The sequence below is a fragment of the Tursiops truncatus genome, chromosome 2 (assembly GCF_011762595.2).
Source record: "Tursiops truncatus isolate mTurTru1 chromosome 2, mTurTru1.mat.Y, whole genome shotgun sequence".
In the NCBI taxonomy this organism is placed as follows: domain Eukaryota; kingdom Metazoa; phylum Chordata; class Mammalia; order Artiodactyla; family Delphinidae; genus Tursiops; species Tursiops truncatus.
The window spans coordinates 133,472,761-133,497,135 of record NC_047035.1 but is presented as its reverse complement, the minus strand read 5'-3'; the positions used below and the strand labels follow the sequence as shown (position 1 = coordinate 133,497,135).

General features: G+C 44.7%; 1 protein-coding gene across 2 annotated transcripts in view; it reads left to right on the top strand.

Annotated features, from left to right (window-relative positions):
• SLCO3A1 (solute carrier organic anion transporter family member 3A1) overlaps positions 1-24,375 on the top strand; it is a 318,155-nt gene that overhangs the window by 63,399 nt on the left and 230,381 nt on the right. For both annotated transcript variants that reach the window (XM_019945795.3, XM_019945794.3), the window contains exon 2: positions 2,004-2,469. In XM_019945795.3, the coding sequence (XP_019801354.2) occupies positions 2,004-2,469 (466 nt within the window). The remainder of the gene's footprint in view (positions 1-2,003; positions 2,470-24,375) is intronic.

Sequence of the window (24,375 nt, the reverse complement as noted above, 5' to 3'; positions counted from 1 at the left end):
TCTGAAGGTAGCATTGAAAACCCCTGGGTTAAAGGAGTCTCTTTAAATGTGTGGGGTTGAAATGAGGCTACAGGAATTACTGGACTAGTGTCTTTTTCTATAATAAAGGTAAATAGAATAGAGGCATGCTAATCAGCACAGGTGTGTGTGTGTGGATGTGGACATTGCAGAGAGGCTGTGGACGCAGGGATGCTGACACCAGTGCCCATATTTATACATTTGGAGGAAGGCTAGATCCACTGACTCTTCTTCCTTACCTTCCTTAGCAGCACATGCCCGGTCACTCAGCAGAGGCAGCCACATCTCCCCAAAGATATAACGCTGCCTCTATGACGCTTCTTAGATTTTCCTGTTCATTTCCATTGCCACGGTACTGACCTTTTCTTCTCCCTTTTCCCAATAATAGTCCAGCCTTCTTCTCTGCTGGCATTCGCTCCTGCATTCTTCCACTCCATCCATTCTCCACACTCTGACCATACCTGAGTCACTCTCATGTTTTTAGAGCCTTTGCTGTTCCCCATCATGATGGCCCCAGGCTTTCTGACCCCAGAGCTTCGGTTCTGCACCCCTCAGCTTCCCCACCTCTCTCGATGCTCTCTGGCCATGTAGGGAAAGGCTGCTCTGTGGTAACAGACTTTTCATACGTTACGTCTAATCTTCGCATCCATCCTGCCGGGTAGGCGTTATTATTCCTATTTCAGGGAAATCAGGGCTTGAAGAGGTTAAGTTAACTTGACCAAAGTCACAGAGCTAATTAAGGAAATAATAGATGTGCGGTTCAAACCAGTTGCTCCTCCCTCCAGGCTCTGCGTTCTCTCCACCACACTGCAGGGGACTGTCTGATTCCTTTAGGGTGGCCTCTGTAGCTTCTTATAGTCTGTTGCCAACCTGTCTTTTCACTACGTGCGTTCCATTCCATTATGAAATCATGCCACCCAGCGTTTGCTCGCCCTGTTCCTTTTGCCTGGAGTGTTCTTCCCTGCCCAACTAGGACTCCTACGACAGGGACTCCTGTCTTGCTGATAATACCCTGCGTGGAACCTGCAAACAGCAGGACAGGGAGGCCATTTGCATTTTCTCTCCACCTCAAGGAGCCTTAAAATGATGCATCTCCTCTTGACCCTTCTACTGTGATTTTGCATCATGAATGTAACATGTAACCAACATACATGTCTACCTTTCTGCTAGGTGGCATCTTTGAGGCCAGGTGTCATCCCTTCCTCCTATTTCTGTCTTTTGTGTCCAGGGCATTGTGAAGCCAACAGCAGATGTTCAGTAGATATTTGTTAAACAGGTGAAGGGCAGACAAGGATGCAAAGGTGGGGAAAGTCATCAAACTATACCACCTGAGGGAGCTCGGTGGGGCCAGAGTGCACAGAACAGTCAGGGATTCAGGGATGTCTTGACCTCTAGGGAAATGTCCACTGTTTGGAAATTTCCAGAAGGAAGCCAAGAGTTTATGATTATCCTAATGAGCTAATCTAGCTTGTCCATTTTGCTCCCCTCCCAGGTTTTTGTTTCCTTGTGTTTTTATTTTATTCAATATGCTTTGCTAATAACCTCCTGGTAAAAAGCCCGTGGACCCTATGTCCTCCAGAGTGGACTTCATAAATAAGATGTAGTTGGGAGAGAGCCTGTGAAAGCTGTGGACTTCAGGACTTTCACAGGACTCGTGAGCCTTAAATGGTGGCGGCCGTGGGGATGCAGAGGTTGTTCTTATGCGGTGAGGCAGAATCTTTCAGAATGGAAACAGATGGCAAGGAAACCTTCTTCCCCGATGGAAGTTAATTCTTTAACCATTAAATTGCGGTTATCATACTAAGTAAACGGTTTTTGGACTCTTAAGGTTTAAATCACTTGGCACAGCTGGTAAAAACAAAACAAAACAAAAAACGGCGAGGCGGGAGGATCCGGGATGGGCAGGTGCGCTGCGTGACGGGAAGGGGGCCTCCTGGGTGGTTTCCATCAGCACTGGCGTTGAGATTGCATTTTGCACCCCACAGGTGAGCGTCCTTACCACCCTGGAGCGGAGGTTCAACCTCCAGAGCGCCGACGTGGGCGTGATCGCCAGCAGCTTCGAGATCGGGAACCTGGCGCTCATCCTCTTCGTGAGCTACTTCGGGGCGCGCGGGCACAGGCCACGCCTCATCGGCTGCGGAGGCATCGTCATGGCCCTGGGCGCGTTGCTGTCGGCGCTGCCTGAGTTCCTGACCCACCAGTACAAGTACGAGGCGGGCGAGATCCGCTGGGGTGCCGAGGGCCGCGATGTCTGCGCCGCCAACGGCTCTGGCGGGGACCAGGGGCCCGACCCGGACCTCATCTGCCGCAGCCGGACCGCCACCAACATGATGTACTTGCTGCTTATTGGGGCCCAGGTGCTCCTGGGCATCGGTGCTACCCCCGTGCAGCCCCTGGGCGTCTCCTACATCGACGACCACGTGCGGAGGAAGGACTCCTCGCTCTACATAGGTAAGGAGTTGCCCCACAGCCAGGGGTGCTGTTCCCTTTTGGTTGATTCTGTGTCAGTAAACAGGGCATGTTAACAGAAGAAGAAAACGTGGGCCCCTGCCGTTTTAATTTTCCCGGAGCACTGGTTCTCAGACTTGGCTACACATCTCGGGTGTTTTGGAAAATGCTGATGTCTGAGTTGCGCCTCCAGAAACTACGGGGTAGTTGGTCTGGGGTGCATCCTGGGCACGTAGTTTTTAAAAAGCTCCCCAGGTGATTCCAATGTGCAGCAGAATTTGACCTCTGCTGCGCTAGAGCCTCAATAAACCTTGAGTGGGAAGCCGTGGTCAGGGGAAGCTTTATGTTTATTTATCTGCCTTTTTGTGTGTGTTTGGACTTTGGGCTATTCGGCATTAGCCACGAGGAATACTTGGGGATCTACACATCGGAAACCCTGTTTTTAATCATCAAAATGATCTCCTGGTCCTTCTCCTATTGAAGCTCAAAGAGAAAGGGGATTGCATGCCCAGCATTTGGTATTATTCAACGTTGGTAACGTTCCGTAATTTTTTTTTTTTTTCTGTCACGGGGTATGCACTGGAACTGCATATTTGGGAAGAAATAAGGTACATGTGAACTTTGAAAAAATGTTTTGTGCTGTAATGATTTCTGCTGCTATTTTGTACTGGGAGGATGGAAGCCATTTGCAGGTGTTGGGTTAGGAAACATGCAAGTGGTGAATTACACTTACAGCAAACGTGGCTCCTTAGTCACTGCTTCTAGGCACTGCTGCGTGGTCATTTGTCGGGTGAGGGCTGGCCTGCCGAGCATCTCCATTTCTTGTTTACCGAGTTTAATTTTGCAGTCGGATTGTATGACATGACCCCAGTCACTGGGTGCTAAGCTCTGAAAAAATCATATCCACCCACGGAAGCTTTGTGCTTCCCAAAAGCTGTGTGCCTTGGAGTATAAAGTTAATTATAATACGAAGTTTAGGTTAAAATAGAATTTGATAAGAATTTTTCAAAAAGCTTCCTATCTAACAAGTTTCCACCACCATACGCTGCCCAAGCTTTCTGAGACAGGAGGGTTCAGAGCAGCTACACACCTGAATGCTAATTTTCCTCTGTGACTTTCTGTCCCAACTGTGGCGTAGATGACTTTGTTGAATAAATATGTCGTATGTCTCAGCCCTCTGTGAACAGGCTCTAGGAAAGAAAGGTGGAGAATATGTATCTCCCCATCCAAGGGATGAAGCACCTGTGGACCTGCCTAGGGAACACAAAGTAGAAGAGAAGATTGCTCAGGCCGAAGATGGCTAGTCGCTTCTCCCTGTGGTTAGGGGTTTCCATAATTGTGTGTGAAGGTGGGCACAGTGGGGAGAGGGGTCTAAGGAAATCATTTACATTTTGATGCTTTTAAGGCTTCAGTGAAAGCCCCTCCTCGTGAGTCTGTTGCAGACCAGGAGGCGGGCCACAGCACGTAGCCAAAACAGTCTCTGCAGGTCCATCTGGGCCATTGGTCTCTGACCTGACTGATATCACTCTAGGACCCTAGGATAGATGTTTTTTGGTAGCAGTAACAGCAAGTAGATAAATCAGGGCACATGGAAGGAAATGGGGAGTGAAAAGCTGAGTTCTTGTCTCTGATGAGGAAATCAAGTAGAAAAGTGTCTCCGCAGAATGCCTCCTGCAGTCACACCAGTGGTAAATCACCTCTGCTTGGGGGCCCCTGCCTGGAGCATCAGGCTCAGAGCCCTCTTCCAGAAGTCCGCCCTGATGAGTTAGGCTGTGGTATTTCCTGGCACTGGATGGGGGCTGGGCTGTCGGTTCAAAGCTTTAGGATGTGGACTCATTTGGGTTTTGTGGGAGGTGGAGGCTTGGGCCACAGGGCTGACCATACCAGGCACAGGCCCTTCTCTCTTTCTGAGACCTTGTTTCTGGGATTTACGGTGAGTCTTTGGTAGGAGGCAAGTCTCAACCAAATTTCTAATTGGGCATCCTTTTCCTCTATGATAGTTCAACATTCACAGAGTTGGGAGTGTCTTTTTGTGTGGTGTGTGGGCATCTTGGTGGCATCTGGCCAAATTCCAAAACATGACAGTACAGGACTGTGGAGACGGCCTTCCTGAGTGCTTCTGAACTTGTTTCCTGGGTCTGTGTTCACGGGGAGCAACAGAGAGCAAGCTTTCTGCACAGATCGGCCTCGGTAGGTGGCCTTTTATTCCATGCATGGTTTGAATTCTCCAGGAATGATTTTAAAAGACCATGCACATGCAGAGCATAACTGGTTCAGTCATTGATTGTACAGGTCATAAAAAGTGTTTGTGATCACGAGACTATTTTAGCATTTATCTCCTCTAATAGGGAGCTAGTTTCTGAAGCCACTTAAGTTGTCTTCGGGAAGTATTTGGGGGAGCCTGCTGAATGGGGCTGGTATGACTTATGACCTCTTAATTCCCTGCAAGAGAAAGACAGTCTGAAGGGACTGGTGCTGGGACTGTGGGTGTTGATGGTATCCGTTGGGGTGGAGTAGCATGTGCGCCCCTTGGTTCCAGCTCTTGCAGAGCTGGTAAGAGAGAGAGGCCCATAGCTAGCCATCTGATCATATGCCTGACATGTGAGTGTAAACTGGAGATTGAAAGGTTTCTAAATCTTGCACGTGTGAAGCACAGGTTGTGCACAGCTGCTCCTTTCCTGTGGGTGTAAGCGGGGAAGGGGATGATAACCATGCAGCGCCCTGGCCACAGGCCACTGGTGACAGGCCCTGCCCCTGGGTCACCAGCTGGGTGCCTTCGGCACAACTATGGCCATGTCCTAGACCCCCTACAGCTAGAGGGAAAGGGAAGCATTGCATATTAAATCAAGCTGGTATTTTCCACCCAAGTGACTCTTTGCTTCAGCCTCTTGTGGCTGAGTCACTGCCAAACTCCTGGATTCCTTGATGGTCATTCACAAGGGGCTTCTCCTGCTGGCACTGTTCTCTGGCCATTCCTGCCCAGCCTGGGGAGGGAGCCAGGGGAGCTCATTACCAGGGGACAAAACTCACGCGGCTCTGCTGGCAGGCTTTTCAGGACCACACAATGTGGAGCCAAGCCTCACAGCGTGGCTGGCCGGTGACCCGTGGGTGGCACGTGGCGTGCCTTCTTCCCAGAGAGACTGATGGAGCAGAGTGGCAGTGGGAACCGTTTGATATGGTGGCGTGAGTGGGGTCCACCAATCGACCCTCTGGGAATTACTCGTGCTGTTAACCCATGTTGTGACCTTCCACGAGCTCAGTTTTCTTAGCTGCCCTGTTTCTCCGAGTTCAAAGCACAGCCCGTTGTATTGTAGGCAAGAGTAAGTAGGCTAATGTAATGGACTCGCTGGGTCCTTTCATTAGATTGCTGTGGCAATTGGTTGGTGCCTTGTTTTGTCTTTTTTTTTTTTTTTTTCCTTTGGGGAGAAAAAAGCTCCAAATGAGAGTGGTAAGGATTTTTTTTAAAAAATAACTTTATTTCTAGTTAAAAAGTATTACATGTTCACTGTTGACAACTTTGGAAGTATAGAAAAAGGATCATTGAAGAATAATTACCCTTAGCTTTATGCTTATATAAAATCCTTTTTTCTGCATCGGTATGCTTTTCTACACACACAAAAAATGTGTTTATAATAAATAATGTTTTGCTACTGTATTCCTCTCTTAATATTTCATGAACATTTCCCCATGTCACTAAATATTCTTTCGGTAATATTCTTTCTGCATACGAATATTCCCTTGTGCATCTATACTGTAATATTTAATGCCCTCTATCATTGGACATGGGTTTGTTTTTCCTATTTTACTGTTATAAACGAAGCAGACAGGTGATCTGTGCTTCTGAAAGGTTAAGTAACTTGTCTAAGATAATGAATGGGGCTGAGCCCTGGGTATGAGAGTGATGTTTTTTCCAGGTACATCTGGGATCTGTGACAAGGCTGGGGTGGGTGGGGCTGGGTGCAAAGGGCTGGTGGATACTCCAGGGGGTCAGGTGCAAGTAGGGGCATTCTGCAAGACAGCCTGAATTCTTTGGGAAATAGATATCAGAGGAGTCAGGAAGGTGAGAAGAGAGCCGTGTGTCTCAAATCCAAGGGGAGAGGTGCGATGGGAATGGAGAACGGGTGTGAAGGCAGAATAGAGAGTTGGGAGGAGAAAGAAGGGGGGGCCTGGCTAACAGTTCACGTCAGGGTTCTGGAAGGAGGTTGTGCCCCTGTTTCATGGTGCTTTAAGTAGAGATCAGCACAGATCAGAGCTGGTGGATTCCATGTTCTGCTCACCTCTCACCAGAACTGAGGACAACATACCCTCACTTCGCTGTTCCTATCATGTGGAATCATGATAGCCATTAGGAAATTGCCCTTATGTTGTGTTGGAAATCTGTCTTCTTACAACTTTCCACACACTGTCTCTGGTTCTGCCCTCTGGGTCCACTTTGAGAAACTGTGATCCCTCTTCCACATTTGGTAACTCCACAGCTGGCGGAGCCCCAGCCTCTCATGGGCAGGGAGGGTCACCTAAAATTTGACTCTTATGTGCTGGGACCTCCGTTCCTTCCTTGATGCAGTTTCCTGCCACACAGCCACCGTTTCCCTCTTTACGAGGGATGCTAAGGCTGGAGGGCTTGTTACTAGGGGACAGAAACAGGTGAATGGGGCATGAAGGATTTGGGTACTGTATTGCTTTGCTAGGGCTACCATAACATAACACCACAGACTGAGTGACTTAAACAATGGAAATTTATTTTCTCACAGTTATGGAGGCTGGAAAGCCAAGGTCAAGGTATCAGAGTTGGCTTCCTCTGAGGCCTCTTTCCTTGGCTTGCAGATAGTGCCTTCTCCTCCTGTGTCTTCACATGGGCTTCCTCTGTGTGCACGTATCGCTGGTGTCTCTTTGTGTGTCCTAATTTCCTCCTCTTATAAGGACACCAGTCAGATTGTATTAGGGTCCACCCCTATGATCTTATTTAACCTCAACTACCTCTTTACGGCTCTATTTTCAAATAAGTCACATGCTGAGGTACTGGGAGTTAGGGCTTATATATATGACTTCGGGGGGGGGGGGGGGACATGATTTAGCCCATAACAGGTACCAAGAGGACCAGTACCAAACAAGCTGAGACTCCTGCCTCTTTTGTCCTAACTTTTCAATAAGGAACTTCATTGTCATGTTTGGTTTTTTTCCAAGTACTCAAGGAATTATTTGAGGATGTAGTTTTTAAAAATGTTTTATTTGGGCACAATTGTAGAAACACAAGTTGTTGCAAAATACAGGGAAGTTCCCTGTACCCCTCATCCATTTTCCCCCAATGGTAACATCTTGCATCACTGTAGTACAGGATCAAAACCGGGCGGTGGGGCTTCCCTGGTGGCACAGTGGTTAAGAATCCGCCTGCCAATGCAGGGGACACGGGTTCAAGCCCTGGTCCAGGAAGATCCCACATGCCGTGGAGCAACTAAGCCCATGCGCCACAGCTACTGAGCCTGTGCTCTAGAGCCCACGGACCACAACTACTGAAGCCCGCGTGCCTACAGCCCACGCTCTGCAATAAGAGAAGCCACCGCAATGAGAAGTCCATGCACCACAACAAAGAGTAGCCCCTGCTAGCCCTAACTAGAGAAAGCCTGTGTGAAGCAACAAAGACCCAATGCAGCCAAAAATAAAAAAATAAATTAATTAAAACCAAAAAACAAACAACAAAAAAACGGGCAATGGACATGGGTACAATTCATGGGGTTTAGTCAGATTTTATCCGTTTTATGTGCACTCATTTGTGTGTTTCTGTGTGTGTATAGTTCTGTGCAGTTTTATTACATGTGGACGATGATGTTTTAAAAATGCAGAATGGGATCAAGGTGAAAGCAGATTGTGTTGAGTCATGTGAGTGTCTGGCAGACAGATATACATGTGATACCAACACACACGTGCATACACACACACGGGAAGATGTGGAGACAGAGAGGAGGCTGTAGGTAGAGCAGGGGCCAACTAGAAGAAGGGGATTCTTGGAGGAGGGCTTCTGCCTTCCCCAGAATGGAATCCTCGCAGGGTACCCGAATACACAGAGCAATTCCTCCAAGCCGGGAGGCACATACGTTAGACATGAACGTGTCACACTTTTCTTTATCACTTCTGTTGAAACCCAGTGGAGACCTCCGCATTCCGGTTAATGATGCAAAGAGAATTATTCTCAGATTTCATCTGCCAAATGTTTGTTTAGCACAAAGGTCACTAATACCAGGCAGCAACCAAACAGAACTAAATTTCTCTTCAGAGCCCTGGGAGCCCAGAGTTATTTTGTTTCTGATGAGTTTTTATTTTAACTTGACGTTGGGGAAAAATGTGTTTTAACTCTCCAAAGAGTGTGGGTCGGGTATGGATCAAATACACTGTGACTGCAGTTCATCTGAAAAAATAATTAAAAAGCCATCCCTCGTGGGAGCAAGCACAGCTCATTACATTCTTGCAACTCCATTGATATTGAAGTTTCCCTTGTTAATTTCTTCTTCTTTTTTTTTTGTAAATAAATGAGGCTGTAAAACGTCAATTTGTTTTGTCTGGGCTCCAGTCCCTCTCCCCAGCAGCTGGTCACATGCCATTTGCAGTGTGTTTTAGCAACTTGCTAGGAGACATGCGTGTGGCTCTTATCTGGCACTTCCATATTGCCCGGGCTGGTGGATGTTTCTTATTCATTTTCAGCCGCTCATAATTCATGCCCCTCGATTCATGGAATCACTGCTGTGCTCACTGCCTCGGTGACCTTGGGCAAGACTCTATAGAGCTTGGGCTCTGGAGTCTGACCGTCTTGAGATTCAAATCCTAGCTCCTCCACAGACCTGCCCACCAGGATTTCGGACACGTTTTCAGTTGACCTGAGCCTGTTTCCTGATCAGTAAAATGAGCCTGGAATCTACCAAGCGAGGCTTCGCCGGGACATTAGGTATCACGTTGTGGTGGGGGTCAATAAACGCAGTCCTGTTCATCTTTGTGGTCGTATCAACTCCATTTCCAAATGTAGAAACGGAGGCAGGAATAAGCGATTGACTTAGTTAAATACACAGGCAGGTCTTTTGACAAGAGTGGTTGGATCTTGATTTTCAGCCTGTGATGCAATCCATCCAGTAGATCTGAGAAGCAACCTCTTCCATCTTGAATTAGATCAGCAGGGCTCTTACTTGCCTGCACACCCCTTCCTGCGGCTCATCTCAAAGTACAGAAAGTGCTAGAGCTGTCCCAAGCAGCAGGCGATCTGGTTTGTATTAAGTCGGAGGCACCCCACAGTATGGCCATTGCCCCAGTGGGATATATTTATTGGCTTTCTGGGTTCCAGCACATTGCTTCTTAATTTGCTTCTTAATATTAGTTCAGTTTTTGAAAGAATGTCTTCTCGTTTTAGTCAAATTGGGAAAAACAAAAACAGAATAAGAAAACATAAATAATTTGTAAGCAGATACCTGTAGAAAATTATTGTCAATGTTTAGGTCTATTTCATCCCAGCCTTTTTTGTTTGTATTTACTTTCACCTAGTTAAGACCATACTCTAGGTAAACCTGCTTTTTATCAATGATAAACCTTTCTGTGTATCATAAACAGTAAACATCACTTTAGATGACTGCATACTGTTTTGTCAATCTAGAAAATCTGGAATGAGTTCATTGGACATTTAGGTGATGGAGATGTTTGTGACTGTAGAGCTTCATCCACATTTACTAAAGCTCATGTTAGTGTGGATAGATTCAGTGGGAGCTGGAAACCAGCCTGTTGGCTTTTCTGGGGCTTTTTCCAGAAGATGAATGCAGGGCGTCATGAAAAGAGGCTTTGGGCCGGGCTGTGAGCCTTGGTGCCCTCGTTTTGCGGCCCTCTCCCACCTCTGCTCAGGGTAGCAATCCTAAGTCCTGCCAGGGCTCAGCTAGCAAATGAGGAAAGCAGGCTTTGTGGAGGCTGGGAAACCAAAGGTCCTTGCCACGTCCTCAGCCATTGTTGCCCTGTGGGAACTCAAAGTCAGTCTTGCCAGATCTTCTGATGTTTAAGAGAGGCTGGAAATGCATATTTTTCAAGTGGAGTGAATTGCCTTCTCCTTGCAATTGTCTCCTAAACCCTCCGTGGCTCAGCGATCACAGAAGCCAGCTTGAACACATCAGTGCCTTGCTCTTTGCAGTTCTTTGCTCCAGACCATCAATTTCAGATGGCGTTCGCCTTTTGAGCAGCAAATAAATTCAATAAGAAAGGAAAAAAGGAGGGAAGGAAAGTAGTTGCACATCATGAATGCCACAACCAGGATAAGTAGTGTTATCTGCTGTGATTCTGAATGATATGCATTTGCTTGGGGAAGGGGGTAGGGCACTTTCCCAAACTCAGGACACAGTGGCAGAAATGAGTGGAGGACCGCTGCTGAGCCGGCCTCTCAGTGTGCCGTCCTGGCTGAGGCTTTGCTCCTGCCTCATAAGAATGGGAACTGCAGTATGGAATAGAAAGGAAACCATTTCTCCCAGCTAAGCATGGGGCGCAAAGGAAGAAGAATCCTCCTGAGGGTTCCCTGAAGGGAACATGGCAATGCAGAAACTGATACCGTTTGGAGCTGATTGAGACCTGTGGGTGTTTACTGTGTGTGAGAGAGCATCTTTGCTCAGGGATTTTAGAACACAGCATCATAATGTGTGATAGGAAGATAAGACCAGAAGCCCAGGCTGACCTAGAGAAGATTCGTGGGGAAGGTGAAGATGCATGTGAGGGAATTTTCCTTCCATAAGCTCCTCTAAGTCTACTGTTCGTTACTTCTTTACTACCAGCCCTTTACTGCACCTGACTAGTGAAACCACACCCATTCTATTTTTCTTTTCAATTGTAACGCAAGTATTATGCTTAAACGAAAGATTTTGAGGTATTTTCCTGAATAGCATGCAACCTTTTTTTCTTCAGTTATTTCTAAACTATTTATTTCTCCTTTCTTACAATAGTATTGGCTTTACTTCCTTTTTTCCTTTCACCCGCAAGAAGCTTTCTGTGAGAGCAGACACCATGAAGGGCTTGGTTTCTGTAGAGGATTGTGACTTGCTATTGTTAGATTAGGGATTACTATAGGGAATGTCCTTCCTCTTCTGTGGGAAGTGAGTTCTTCATTGCTAGAGAATTCTTTAGTGTTAAAATGCCTCACGTAAGAGTCTTTTTTGTGGATGTTTGGCTTTTATCTGTCCAGAACCTCATTGTTTTCATTGGGGAACTGCCTCTCCCCATCCCAGGTGGTCCTTGTGGGCTGCAGAGATGATCATGTGGTCCAGGCATGGCCAATCATGACACAGAGAAAGGCTGTGGTCTGCAATGAATGGCCCAAGGAGTGAGGCAACCAGAGTCCGCCATGAGGTTTGAAAAATGGACTGGAGGGCTGGGGCAGGGAGAGAGAGATCACTTTCTCCTCTAGGACTGCTAGCTCTAACACCTCTGAATGTCCACAGATTCCAGTGTCCATCTTTGTTTTCACATGCAATAAACTTGATCTAGGAATGAAGACAGCAAAGGAAAGCAGACCAGGGGGAAAGAGAGGGCAAGAGGGCTCCCTGGATCCAGCTATGCCTGAAGCTTGCATCCCAATTAGCATTCCCCTCAGAATCCCCTTGAGCACATAAATTATCCTTTCCAGCATTTGCAGTCAAATGCTGTGGATTAGGATCCTGCCTAACGAGGCTTAAATGTCCAGTCATGTCATGTCAGAGTTGGACTGGATTGCTTTCCTCTTGAGCTTCGACCAGGCACCTTCCAACAAGGATGAGTGTTTCTGTCCGCATGTAAGGCAGGTGTCCAATGGTCAAAACACTAGCTTGTTCATAATATCAAGGTATTCTAAAGGACTAATCAACTCATGGCCCTGTATAGCCAATAAAAGGATTAGGTCTAAAGTTCTGGTTTAGTTCCTCATTTCTTTATTTCATAGACTTTTAAGATGAAGGATAGGGACCCAGAGGCCAAAAGTAATGCCCCCTCCACTTTCTCCCTACCCACCCACCCACTCCCAAAAAACAAGTCAAAGTATTTAAAAATAAATAGGCTTTGTGCAGGAACAGTAAGTGTTTAGTAACGAATTTCTTATGTGGGCAAGAGAGTGTTGAGCATGTGAAACTTATTCAGTGGTGCTGTTTATTGAATGGAAAAAACATAACCAACCCTGGCTTCTTTACATGGCTGTGCTCACCAAAGCTACCTTTGCTCCCTCTAACGGCTTCAGTGTCAGGAATGAATTAGCTAAATGAATATGTTCCAGTCCCAGCTCGGCTTTCCCATTTCACTTTTGCCAAGCCGTGTATGTGTGGTGTATGTGTGACGTGTGTGCATGCGTGTGTTTATTTTTGCCCGCATACAGATAAAATCTGAAGATACTAAAGCATTAGGTGGCTCATGGACACTCATAAAAACTTTCTTTTATTGCTTTCTAATTTTTAAAATTTTTATTTTATATTCGAGTATAGTTGATTAACAATGTTGTGTTCGTTTGAGGTGTACAGCAGAGTGATTCAGTGATACATTTACATGTATCTATTCTTTTTCAAATTATTTTCCCATTTAGGTTATTACAGAGTATTGAGCAGAGTTCCCTGTGCTATACATAGGTCCTTGTTGGTTATCTATTTTAGACACTCATAGGAACTGAGGTGTAGTCTTGAGAGCTGGGCTTCGTGAATCTGCCTGGAGAATGTCAAGAGAAATCGAGGGCTTCTTAACTGGGCTACTTGAAGCTAAAGGTTTTTGGATGTGCTTTAGGGGGAGGGGTCCACAACCTTTTAAGGTTGTAATGGAGGTGTATGTACACTCTTGTGGCGAAGCTTTCAGTGGATTCTCAAAGAGGTTCATGACCCCAAAAAGGTTAAAACCACTGAAAGTCCGTATGTTGAGCAGACCCCGATGACAGGAGACTTGGGGTGAGATAAACCAAGATAGTCGAGGTGATACGCTGTATGGTGTGACAGATGGCATTTGGGGACTGGAATGTTGTTCACTGCTCAGCCCTCAACTTGCTCTGCTCCCTGGGGTGACACTGTACTTACAACAGGAAGCATTGGAGCATCACTTAGGCAACTGTGGGTAAGAAGAAGTCAGAATGTGTTCCCAGTGGCACTGGAGACACCCTCTCAGCCCTCGTCCTCCTGTGCTGCTGCCGCCTCTACCCCACCCCCCTTAAAAAGTTCCTTGGTGGCTGAAATTTTCCATCCCTACTTTCAGCCTAACCACGGGTGTTTTGGGTAATATTCAGCAAATTTTTTGTGCTGATTTGAACTGATGCACAGATAGGAAAATCAAAACCTTTTTTTTTTTTTTTTTTGCTCTAAAAGCAAAAACATTTTAAAAATGCACTTGGATCATTAATAGAGTCTGAACTCTCAAAGTCAAAACTTTCCATGTGTTGTTACTAAGAAAAATTCTCTTGAGGCAATTAAAGGCAAAACAAGCAAATAGGCAAAAAGTTGTGAGGGACCCCAAAAAATCATGTGAGAGTGCCGAATCGAAAAACATTTTTAAAAAGATACAAATGAATGTATTTACAAAACAGAAAAAGACTCACAATAGAAAACAAACTGGTTACGAAAGGGGAAAAGGGAGGGGAGGGATAAAGTAGGAGGTTGCGATGGACATATACACACTACTATATATAAAATAGATAACCAACAAGGACCTACTGTATAGCACAGGGAACTATACTCAATATTGTGTAATAACCTATAAGGGAAAAGAATCTGCAAAAGAATATATATGTGTATAACTGAATCACTGTGCTGTGCACTAGAAACTAACATCATATTGTGAATCAAGTATACTTCAATAAAAAGATTCATCTGAGGACATAAATGAACTTGGCAAACTTTTTATGGGTAAAACATTTATCCCAAAGTTTTTGGGTTTGCTGCATTTGAGAAACCTCCTTAATTGTCTTTACCAATTACCGTTGCCTCTTATTTCAGGTATGGGAGGTAGAGGGGTGCTTGGGAGTTGAGCTCATCCTAATGTCTCTCCAAGGAGACATGCTTTTCCCCCTTTCTCTCTAATGTTCTAAGCATGTGATACAAATGGATGTGATTTCCCACTGCTTCCCTTTTCTGGGCAACACATTATTACCATAAGCACATTCACAGCTGCCCACCTGCCTTGTGGGTTGTTAATGGAGTTTACAAAGGGAATTTGGATTCCCAGCAAGAGGCCTCATTAACACAGCAAGGATCTAATAGATTCTAAAATTGTGTATGGACACTCACAACCTTTGGAAACCCAGTGGTGTCTATTCTTAGATCTAAGTCATTTCACCTGCCCTGGGCTTGGTCTGTACATTTCCGTCACGGGGGAAAGAACCTTGTCTTGATGGAGTCACATCAACTGTATTGGTTTAAGTTAAGCATTAATGCCTGTGATGCAGGGGCTAAAGACAAGATTCAAAAGCCATCAGGCAGGACTTCCCTGGTGGCGCAGTGGTTGAGAGTCCGCCTGCCGATGCAGGGGACACGGGTTCGTGCCCTGGTCCCGGAGGATCCCACGTGCCGCAGAGCGGCTGGGCCCATGAGCCATGGCCGCTGAGCCTTCGCTTCCGGAGCCTGTGCTCCACAACGGGAGAGGCCACAACAGTGCGAGGCCCGCGTACCGCAAAACAAAAACAAAAACAAAAGCCATCAGGCAGTATAAAGGACAAAATGTCTCCTACACTGGTGCTTTAATTTTATTCTTTTTAAATACCGCCTTGTTACTAGCCATGAGCAAGTGTTTAATTTAAGATCCCTTGTTGTCACCAAGAAAATTCAACAGCTGTCTGCTTATTTAGACAAGTGTGTTAAGCACCCATGGGTTTGACTAATGACCACAGTAACAAAATACACTAGCTCTCATTGATGGAGTCTCTCCTGTATGACAGACAGGAAATGGGAGCCTTACATGTGGTTGCCCTTGCTTCCAACTACTAGAGCCCAGAGAGATAGGGGTTGTTATTCTCAGTGTACGCATGAGGAGACCGAGGCTGAGGGAGGTTAAGCAGCTTGTCCAGGGTCATACAGCTATCAGGTGGCAAGGCCTGGATTATAATCCTGGTCTCCATTACCCCATATCTTCCCCACCATATGCTCCCCTACCCTGTCCTTAGACACTATGGTGCCCCATCAGGGTAATATAGGACCCCAACTGTGCTATGCTAAGTATTAGAAATGGCTTAACCCAACTACCTAATTCTTTCTCTCTTTCTCGCTCTCTTTCTTTGTTTTGTATACAAAATACCGAGAGCTGTGGGTTATTTTAGCAGCAAAGTATGAAATGGTGATGAGTTTTCAGGCCAGGAGAGGTCTGATGGATGCAGGCTGCTCGGGGCCTGGCTTCCCAGTGGGAGTTTTTAAAACTCTCATCAGATAAAGCTTTCTTCCCACGGAAAAACCCCAGTGACTTGTTTTCACAATCTCCCTGTAGTAGAGTGAGAGAAACACACTCACCAGACTGTTTTGTTTACATTGGAGACCTAGCAGCATTTAATTGGTGTACATTCATCCCTGTTATGCAACTTGGACTTGAGTTGTTTTCACTCCCAGGCTCGGCTTGGCTGACTTGCTTTTCCGTGTAAGTCAGGGAACGACTTTAGAACCTACTAGGCCACAGCTGGGACAAAACTGGTGAGAAGGTAGGATAAGAGAGATTTCATGGATCAGGGATGAACACAGGAGAAAGAAAAAGAACAAATACAGATCAACAAGTTACAAGAAGGTCATTCCCAGGGCCTTGCATCCTGGGAAAATAACCAGCCTCCACAATTGTTCAGCCCAGTGGGGTTGTGAAGGACTTCAAGGATAGAACATCTATGGAAATGAACTGCGTTAACAGGAGAAGGTAGTTACAGGATGGGTCAGAGAGTGGTGGAGCCCTCCTTTAGCCACCGTGGGGGACATGATGTCCAAGTAGCTGAACACTCTTCCCTGTACAGGCAGACCTCGGAGATATTGCGGGTTCCATTCTAGGCCACTGCAATAAGGCAAATATTTTGATAACGTGAGTTACATGAATTTTTTGGTTTCCCAACACATATGAAAGTCATGTTTACGCTATACTGTGGTCTATTAAGTGTGTAATAGCATTATGTCTAAAAAAACTGTATATACCTTAATAAAAAATATTTTAGTGCTGAAGAATGCTAGCCGTCATCTGAGTCTTCAGCAAGTCATAATCTTTTTGCTGGTGAAGGGTTTGAAATATTGCAAGAATCATCCAAACATGGCAGAGACATGAAGTGAGCAAATGCTATTGGAAAAACGGCTCCGATAGGTTTGCTTGACGCAGGGTTGCCACCTTGAATTTGTAAAAAATGCAACACCTGCAAAGTGCAATAAAGCGAAGTACAATAAAATGAGGTCTTCAAGCCTCACTTTACTGAGATCTTGTTGGTGGCCTGTAGACAGATGACCATTTTTTACTGGTCTGCCTGGGGGAAGTAGAGAGAGGGTTCAGAGGGCAGAAACCAGGTGTGAGTGACCAAGTGTTCAATCTAGGAATCAATTAGGAATAAAGTTGGAAAGTTGGGCAAGTGAGTTCCTCCAGATCACGACTCCAGCTCCATATTTCTAGCTTTTTTTTAATTAAAAGTTTTAATTGTGGTAAAAGAAAGTCATAACATAAAATTTACCGTAATAACCATTTTTAAATGTGCTGTTCAGTAGTGTTAAGTATACTCACGTTGTGCAACAGATCTCTGAAGCTCTTTGATCTTGCAAAACTGCAACTCTATATCCATTAAACAACTCCCAGCCTCTGGCAACTACCCTACTATTGATACTTTGTCTTTATGGGTTTGACTATTCTAGTTACCTCATGTAAGTGGAATCATGTGATATTTGTCTCTTGGTAACTGACGTTTCACTTAGGATAATGTCCTGGAGTTTCATCCATGTTATAGCAGGTGTCAGAATTTCCTTTTTAAAGGCTGAATCATATCCCTTTGTATGCATAGACCACATTTGGTTTAGCCGTTCATTCCTTGATAGACATTTGTATTGCTTCTACTTCTTGGCTATTGTGAGTAATGCTGCTATGAACATCTGTGTGCAACCTGTTTCTGGCTTGTTAAATGACATCTACTTGGGTGTCAGGCTCAGCTTAAGGCCAAAATTCAACTCCTTAATTTCCTCCCAAGTTTGCTTTGTCATTGACTTACCATATTCTTTCCCTCCCACCCCCTGCATTTAAAAGCGACCACCTCTTACTGGTCATGACTCCTGAAGATCCCTTGTGTCTGGCTCCCAGTTCCCTCTACATTCACTGCCCCAGAGACTCTCAGCCCTTCTCACCTGGACAATTATGTCTACTTCTTTTGAGTCTCACTGTGTCCAATCTGGCATATTTCCAAACGGTCTCCGTGGTGCTACTGCTCCAAAGCACGTTCTGTAAGAACCTGGAGAGATGTGCATTTTTCTGGAGGCTTTGTTACAAAAGTTCCAAGCCATCTGCATGGAATTTAATAGGATTTTCTTACATTCCCAGTGAATAATAACAATATGTTTATATGTATTAATATAATGCATGTGTCTAAGATAATAGTACTGTAATTTTTGAGATACTTAAAATAATTTGACTGCTTTTTCACAAGTAGAGACATGTTTAATTCAACTGTCTACATTTTATTTACACACTCATTGATTTAACAAACATTGGTTGAGAACTTACCACGTGTCAGTCAAGGTGCTGGGGACCCACGGAGGAATCAGTCCCAGTACCAGTCTGTAAGAGTAGTGATAACATCGGCAAACATTTATATGCACTTTCTGTGTGCCAGAGACTGGCGAAGCTCTTTAGTATATTATCTGGTGTGATTCCCAAAATAATCTTTTAAATTTCATTGTCTGCATTTTATGGGAGGAAATCAGGACACAGATTGAGTAACACGCCCAATAAGAGACAACGTGGAGATTTGAGCCCGGGGGGGGTTCTTTCTCCAAGGAAGGTGTTCCCAGCAAACTCTATCAGCAACTGTCATGAAAAGCAAGAGCTTGAAAGATAGGGCAGGATGAAACACCAGACTAGTAGGAACCTGCACCCACAGTTGTATATGTGGAGTGGGGAAATATTGACCAGATGTGCTCAGGAATATTTTACAAGCATGAGTAGTGACTCAGTGCCTTGCAGAAAGACAGGCTATCTTCCCAGCCGTGGATGCTGTTAGAGCCTTGCCTGTTCTCAAAGCGAGGTCTTGTGTAAACTCTGTGTCTCATAGGTGTCAAATGCTGTTCCCTGATGTGATGCATTATCCAGGAAAGGAAATAACATGACAAAGCCTCTCACCCAGACTCAGAAAGGAAGGTGCTGTCTGAACTGGCTCTCTGGATGTCTGGGAGAAACAGTTTCGGAACTTGGTAGTGTTTACAGCTGGGCAGGTGGTGTTGACTTCTTATGAATCACGGAGGCCAGCCCGAGAGGGACCGCCTAGCCGTGTGTGTGTGTGTGTGTGTGTGTGTGTGTGTGTGTGAGATGATGAAGGGAGAAAGTGGAGATTGTTATTCATCACACCAAAGACAAAGCATGTTCTTTTTTTTTTTTTTGGCTGTACGCGGGCCTCTCACTGCCGTGGCCTCTCCCGTTGCGGAGCACAGGCTCCGGACGCGCAGGCTCAGCGGCCATGGCTCACGGGCCCAGCCGCTCCGTGGCATGTGGGATCTTCCCGGACCGGGGCACGAACCCGTGTCCCCTGCATTGGCAGGCGGACTCTCAACCACTGCGCCACCAGGGAAGCCCAAAGCATGTTCTTTTATGGAATCATTTCACTTCTGTTGGAGATGACCAAGCAAATAGTCCATGAGCATTAAACTTTTAAAGTCAGGATGGAAGATTAGTCTCCACAGCTTACCGTCTGCAGTGGTGAGGACTTAGAAAGCTGTGGGTGGTAGGCAGCTCCACTGGGAGAGTGCACACCGTATGCTGGGCCCTGAGCTCAGTGTTGCCCTTACGTTCCTCATTTTATCTTAGTCATGACCATTTTACAGCATAGGAAACTGAGGCTCAGCAGAATGAAGTATCTTGTCCAAAGTCATACCTCTTGGTAAGTGAGTGATAAGATTTGAGCACAATGTCTACTGATTGTGTCTGACCCCACAAGTGAGATTTTACAGAATAACTGATTTTTTTTTTTATTATGGGAAATTTGAATCATATCTAAAAGTAGAAAGGATAGTTGAGGTACTTCCCTGGTGGTCCATTGGTTAAGACTCCAGACTTCCAATGCAGGGGGCCGGATTCAGTCCCTGGTCGGGGAACTAAGATCCCACGTGCAGAGTGGCCATAAAAAACCAAAAAGATAGTTGACTGAACTTAAGTGTGCCCATCGCCCAATCATTATCAACACATGCCCTTTCTTGTTTCATCTGTATGTACCTCTACCCAGTCTCCTCTCTCTTTGATTATCTCAGATATATTGCTTCAGAAATTTTCAGATGTATCATTTTTGGGGCAACTATTTAGTATTTATTTGTAAAAGATAAGACCTCTTTAAAAACATAATCACAATATCATTGTCACACCTTAAGAATTAATAACAGTTTCTTAATATCAACAAATACTACTCAGTGTTCAAATTTCTGCAGTTGTCTCAGATAAAACTGTTTCATCAGATCCCCAAAGCTCTATGCTTTGCAGTTAGTTGCCTTGTCTCTTAAGTATCTTTTAAATCTATAGGTTTTTCTCTCTTTCTTCCTACCAGATAAAGAAACTGGATCATTTCTCCTGCAGTTTTATACAATCTGGGTGATTCTTTTTAACATGTTCTTCTGTCTCCTACTAGCATTTCTTGTAAGTTTGTTGTTAGAGCTAGAGGATTGAGCAGATTCAGGTTATTTTATTTATTTATTTAGGCCAAAAAACACTTCTAGGTGGTGATGTCTACTTCCATTACAAGACACATGGTGTCTGGTCCTCTCTTCCTATGGTGTTGACAGCCATTGTTGATCATGGCCTTGATAGTGGTAACATTCAAATTCTAGCATTCCTTCTTCATTTATTACTTCTATTAAGAGAATGTTCCTTATTCCGACTGTTTTATTATCCTGAGGTAGTACTGGAATAAGAAAAGCAGGAACTCTTTGAGTTCCCGGGCCCAGTTCCAACGTGTGCATGTGGAGCCTTCCCCACACCAACAAGCAGTTCTGGTGTCCAAGAAATCAACTCAATTCTGACTCTGTCTACCCGGAGATAGAATCAGATTCCACAGGTAGAGGGCTCAGTCCCGCAAGACCTCCCTCCATTTCAGATGTCATTTGCACCTTTGCTTCTGACTGAAGCGTATAAATCATAGATTCCTATGACCCCCTCCTTGGTTCCATTAATTTGCTAGAATGGCTCACAGAACTCAGGAAAACCCATTTACTCAACTAGATTACCGATTTATTTTACAAGGATATTAAAGGATATGAATCAACAGCCAGATGAAGAGATACATAGGGCGAGGTCTGAACAGAGGAGCTTGGGGCCCAGCACAGTGGCACACGGAAGCATTATGGTTCCCCAACATAGGAGCTCTCTGAAAAAGGGACCAAAAAGTTGTCCTTTGGGGCTTTTATGGAGGCTTTGTTACATAGTCATAATTGACTAAATCATTTGCCAGTGGCACTGATTCAACCTCAGGCCCCTCTCCCCTACCAGAAATGGGGGTGTGAGGGGTGGGACTGAAAGTTTCAACCTTCTAATCACCTATCACATGGTTGGTTCTCCTGGCAACCAGCCCCACCTGGGGTGGGATGAGTAGTCACTTTCATTAACATAAACCCAATTGTGATGGAAAGGACTCGTTATGAATAACAAGGCACCCATTTCACCTTTGTGGAATATGTATTTCTTATAAATCATAATATCAGAATGATTATCAAAAATAATTTAAGATTTTTTTTTCTAGTTCTTTTTGTCCTTAAGGTATATCCTATTAGGGATATATAGGGATATATATATTACTGTGTTTAAAAATCATTAAAATGGCTTCTCTCTGTGTGGTTAGGACTCTAATTCAATGAGCAGTTAAACTTATTCCATGTTGCTTTTGATTTTTATAGATTAATTCTTAAAATATAAGTTTTTATAATTATGTAAACTACATGGTTTCAAAGTCAAATCTACGAAACAGGAATATTCTGAGAATTCTAACTTCTGAAACCAGTCACTTCTATTTATACCTTCCCTCACCTTCAAGGTAGCCATTTTCTTTTGTTTGTTTTAGGTTTTTATTTTTCTGTATTAAAAATGTAACCAAATACACTTATATGTTAACATCTCCTTTTTCTTGAATAAAATGTAACTAGTCTATACATTTTCTCCACCTGATTTTATTTGACAATATATGCTGTAAGTAAAGGAACGTTGCATTATATGAAGACTTAGGATGATTAGCATTATGTAGCGGCATAGAATCATTGAATTTTGAGAGCTGGTGGTAATAATAGCAAATACGTGGCGTTTACTCTGTGCTATGCGCTGTTCTAAGTACTTAACATAAATTCACTCAGTAATTCTCATCATAATCATCCTCTGGGGTATGTACTCTTATTGTCCCCATTCTACAGATGAAGAAACTGAGGCACAGGGAGGTGAGTTAGGTAACTTGCCCAAAGTCTCAGAGCCGGTGGGTGGCAGATTTGAATGTGGGTGTCTGCTGTCGTATACCACATTTTGCTTTAGAATTGCCGGAGTCTGTTTTTCTGGTTATTTCTGAGTGAGGAAGCTGTAACTCCTGGTCAGTTAACAGTCCAACTGCCCATGTGCCCAGCCCCTAGATTTATTACTTTTTCAAATGGTCACTAGCTTGCCTTGAGCTCCTTGTCGAGCCTAGAATTTGGTTCTAAAAACTTAGCCTGTTACTTCATGGATGCTCAGAAGACATGAGATGCCTGGGTCAGAGATAAAGGATTTATTACTCCTGGCACAATAATCGGCATGTTGTGACTGTTTCCTTGCCCCTGTCAGTGCCACAGGGGTGATTTGGAGGGCCGGATGGATGGATGTCTGCTCCTGAGGTGAGTTGTGTTACAGGAGACGAACACTGCATTTAGGGAATCCACTGCTTTTCTAGCAAGCAGTAATAAGCAAGCTTATTTTTTGTCTTAGGGGGAGAACTTTTCTCCTTCATCGAGGTTGCTTGCTGAGAAATGGCTGGGTAATAAATGGCCTTGCCTTCTTCTCACAAACGGAAGATGTGTAGGAGCGTAGAAAGTCATCAGGGACTGTTTCTCTCAATACTTCTTTGTACCCGTCTTATTGACTTTAGAATATAGAGTCAAGTGGGTACCCCATACCATTTCTTTGACAAACTACGGCTTTTTAAGACATTTGCCAATATTCCATGACATAGTAACTCCAGGTTTTGTAGTTACCAGATTCTAACTATAGTAGAAAACAAAAAAACCCAAAAATCCAGTGAGATCCCTTTTGAAGGCCACCCTGAACAAATTATCAACACTCACCACAATGCAAACCTGTGGCTTTTCTTTTTTATTTGTGACCGTTAACATTTTGAAACCAGTCAGAGGGATGAAGTTAACAAGCCTTGATCAGCTTCATTCCTACATAATAGGAGGTTTCTTTTTTATTTCCTTTTCTTTTTCCTGGTTGAATTTCTTTTCAATGTTGAGCCCAGTTTTTCTTGATTTTTATGATTCTGTAAATTACTGCTCTGCCTAGGACTGTGATTATAACTTCACCTGTTCGTAGTAACACATTGAGCTTTGAGTGAGAACACTCTTGGGAGGCAGCACGTTGACATCCTCAGTGAATTTCCTGATTGAGTTGCTTATATTAGGTAAGGAACATTGAGGGTCCAAGCCTTGTACGTGTGAGGGAGAGAAGGGGCCTTGTGAGTTAGGAGAGGAAAAGGCAACATAATGAAGTTTTTGCCAGTGTGTTATCAACTCTGATCCATTGAGGAAAGCTGGGAGCCTGGGGTCAGAGTCCTGGAGAGAGAACGTAAAAAACAGGTCCTGGGTTGCTGGGGGGGAAGGTGAGGCCAGTGAGGGTGAAGGCCATTCTTGCCCCACAGTAGCCCTTAACCTTCACATCAGCCCACTGCTATGAGCTACGAGGATGGATGCTAGTCAACCAGCCCGATTATTGAGTCTGCTATGTGAGATGTGGGTAAGCCTTAGCCTCTTATCTCATGAACTTTAATGAAAGGCAGTTGACTCTGGGGGCTGAAGGAAGGGCGATTTGGGGGAGTTGCTGGTGTGGGGGAGAGCGAGAGGGCTTATCACTTCCTTCCTGGTGTTGCCGAGGGAGTGTTACACCTGACTGTGCACAGAGCGTGTTACTGAATGGCGGTCAGTGCCTATACGTAGCCTCCCTGTTAGGAGCTTTTATGCTTCTTGTTGGAAGGATCTTTTATTTAACCAGGCTCCGTGGGACCTTTCAGGACCTTCAAACTGTTTCAGGTCACAATTAGCCTTGGGAACATAAGAGGAAATAGAAAGCTAATTATTAAAGTTTTCACGGGTCTGAATGGAGAGAATAAACCCCTGTTATTTCGCAAACCACCGAGCAAGGAATGCAAGTGGGTTAGTGATTGCACTGCCAGCACCCAGTACTGCCTCCTTATTGCTTCCTAGCTCTGTGACTCAGTTTCCTCCAAGGTCCAATGGGAACAATAATGCCATTTCTCTTATTAGCGATGTTGTGATGATTATGGGAAGTGACATGAAAACGTTCCATTCCTAGCAGGTAGTAAGAGCTCAGTGTGTCATTAAGTGGAGGCCAGAATGTCAGCACAAGCCCGATCTCCCGATTTTTACATGGCTTCTAGGTTTAAGCTGCAGTAGACTTTTTTCTAAATAAGGCCTGCAGCTGCACTGTCCAGTATGGTACCCACTAGCCACATGTGGCTATTTAAATGAATTCAAGCCAACTAAAATTGAAAATGCAATTGTTCAATTGCACTGGTTGAAT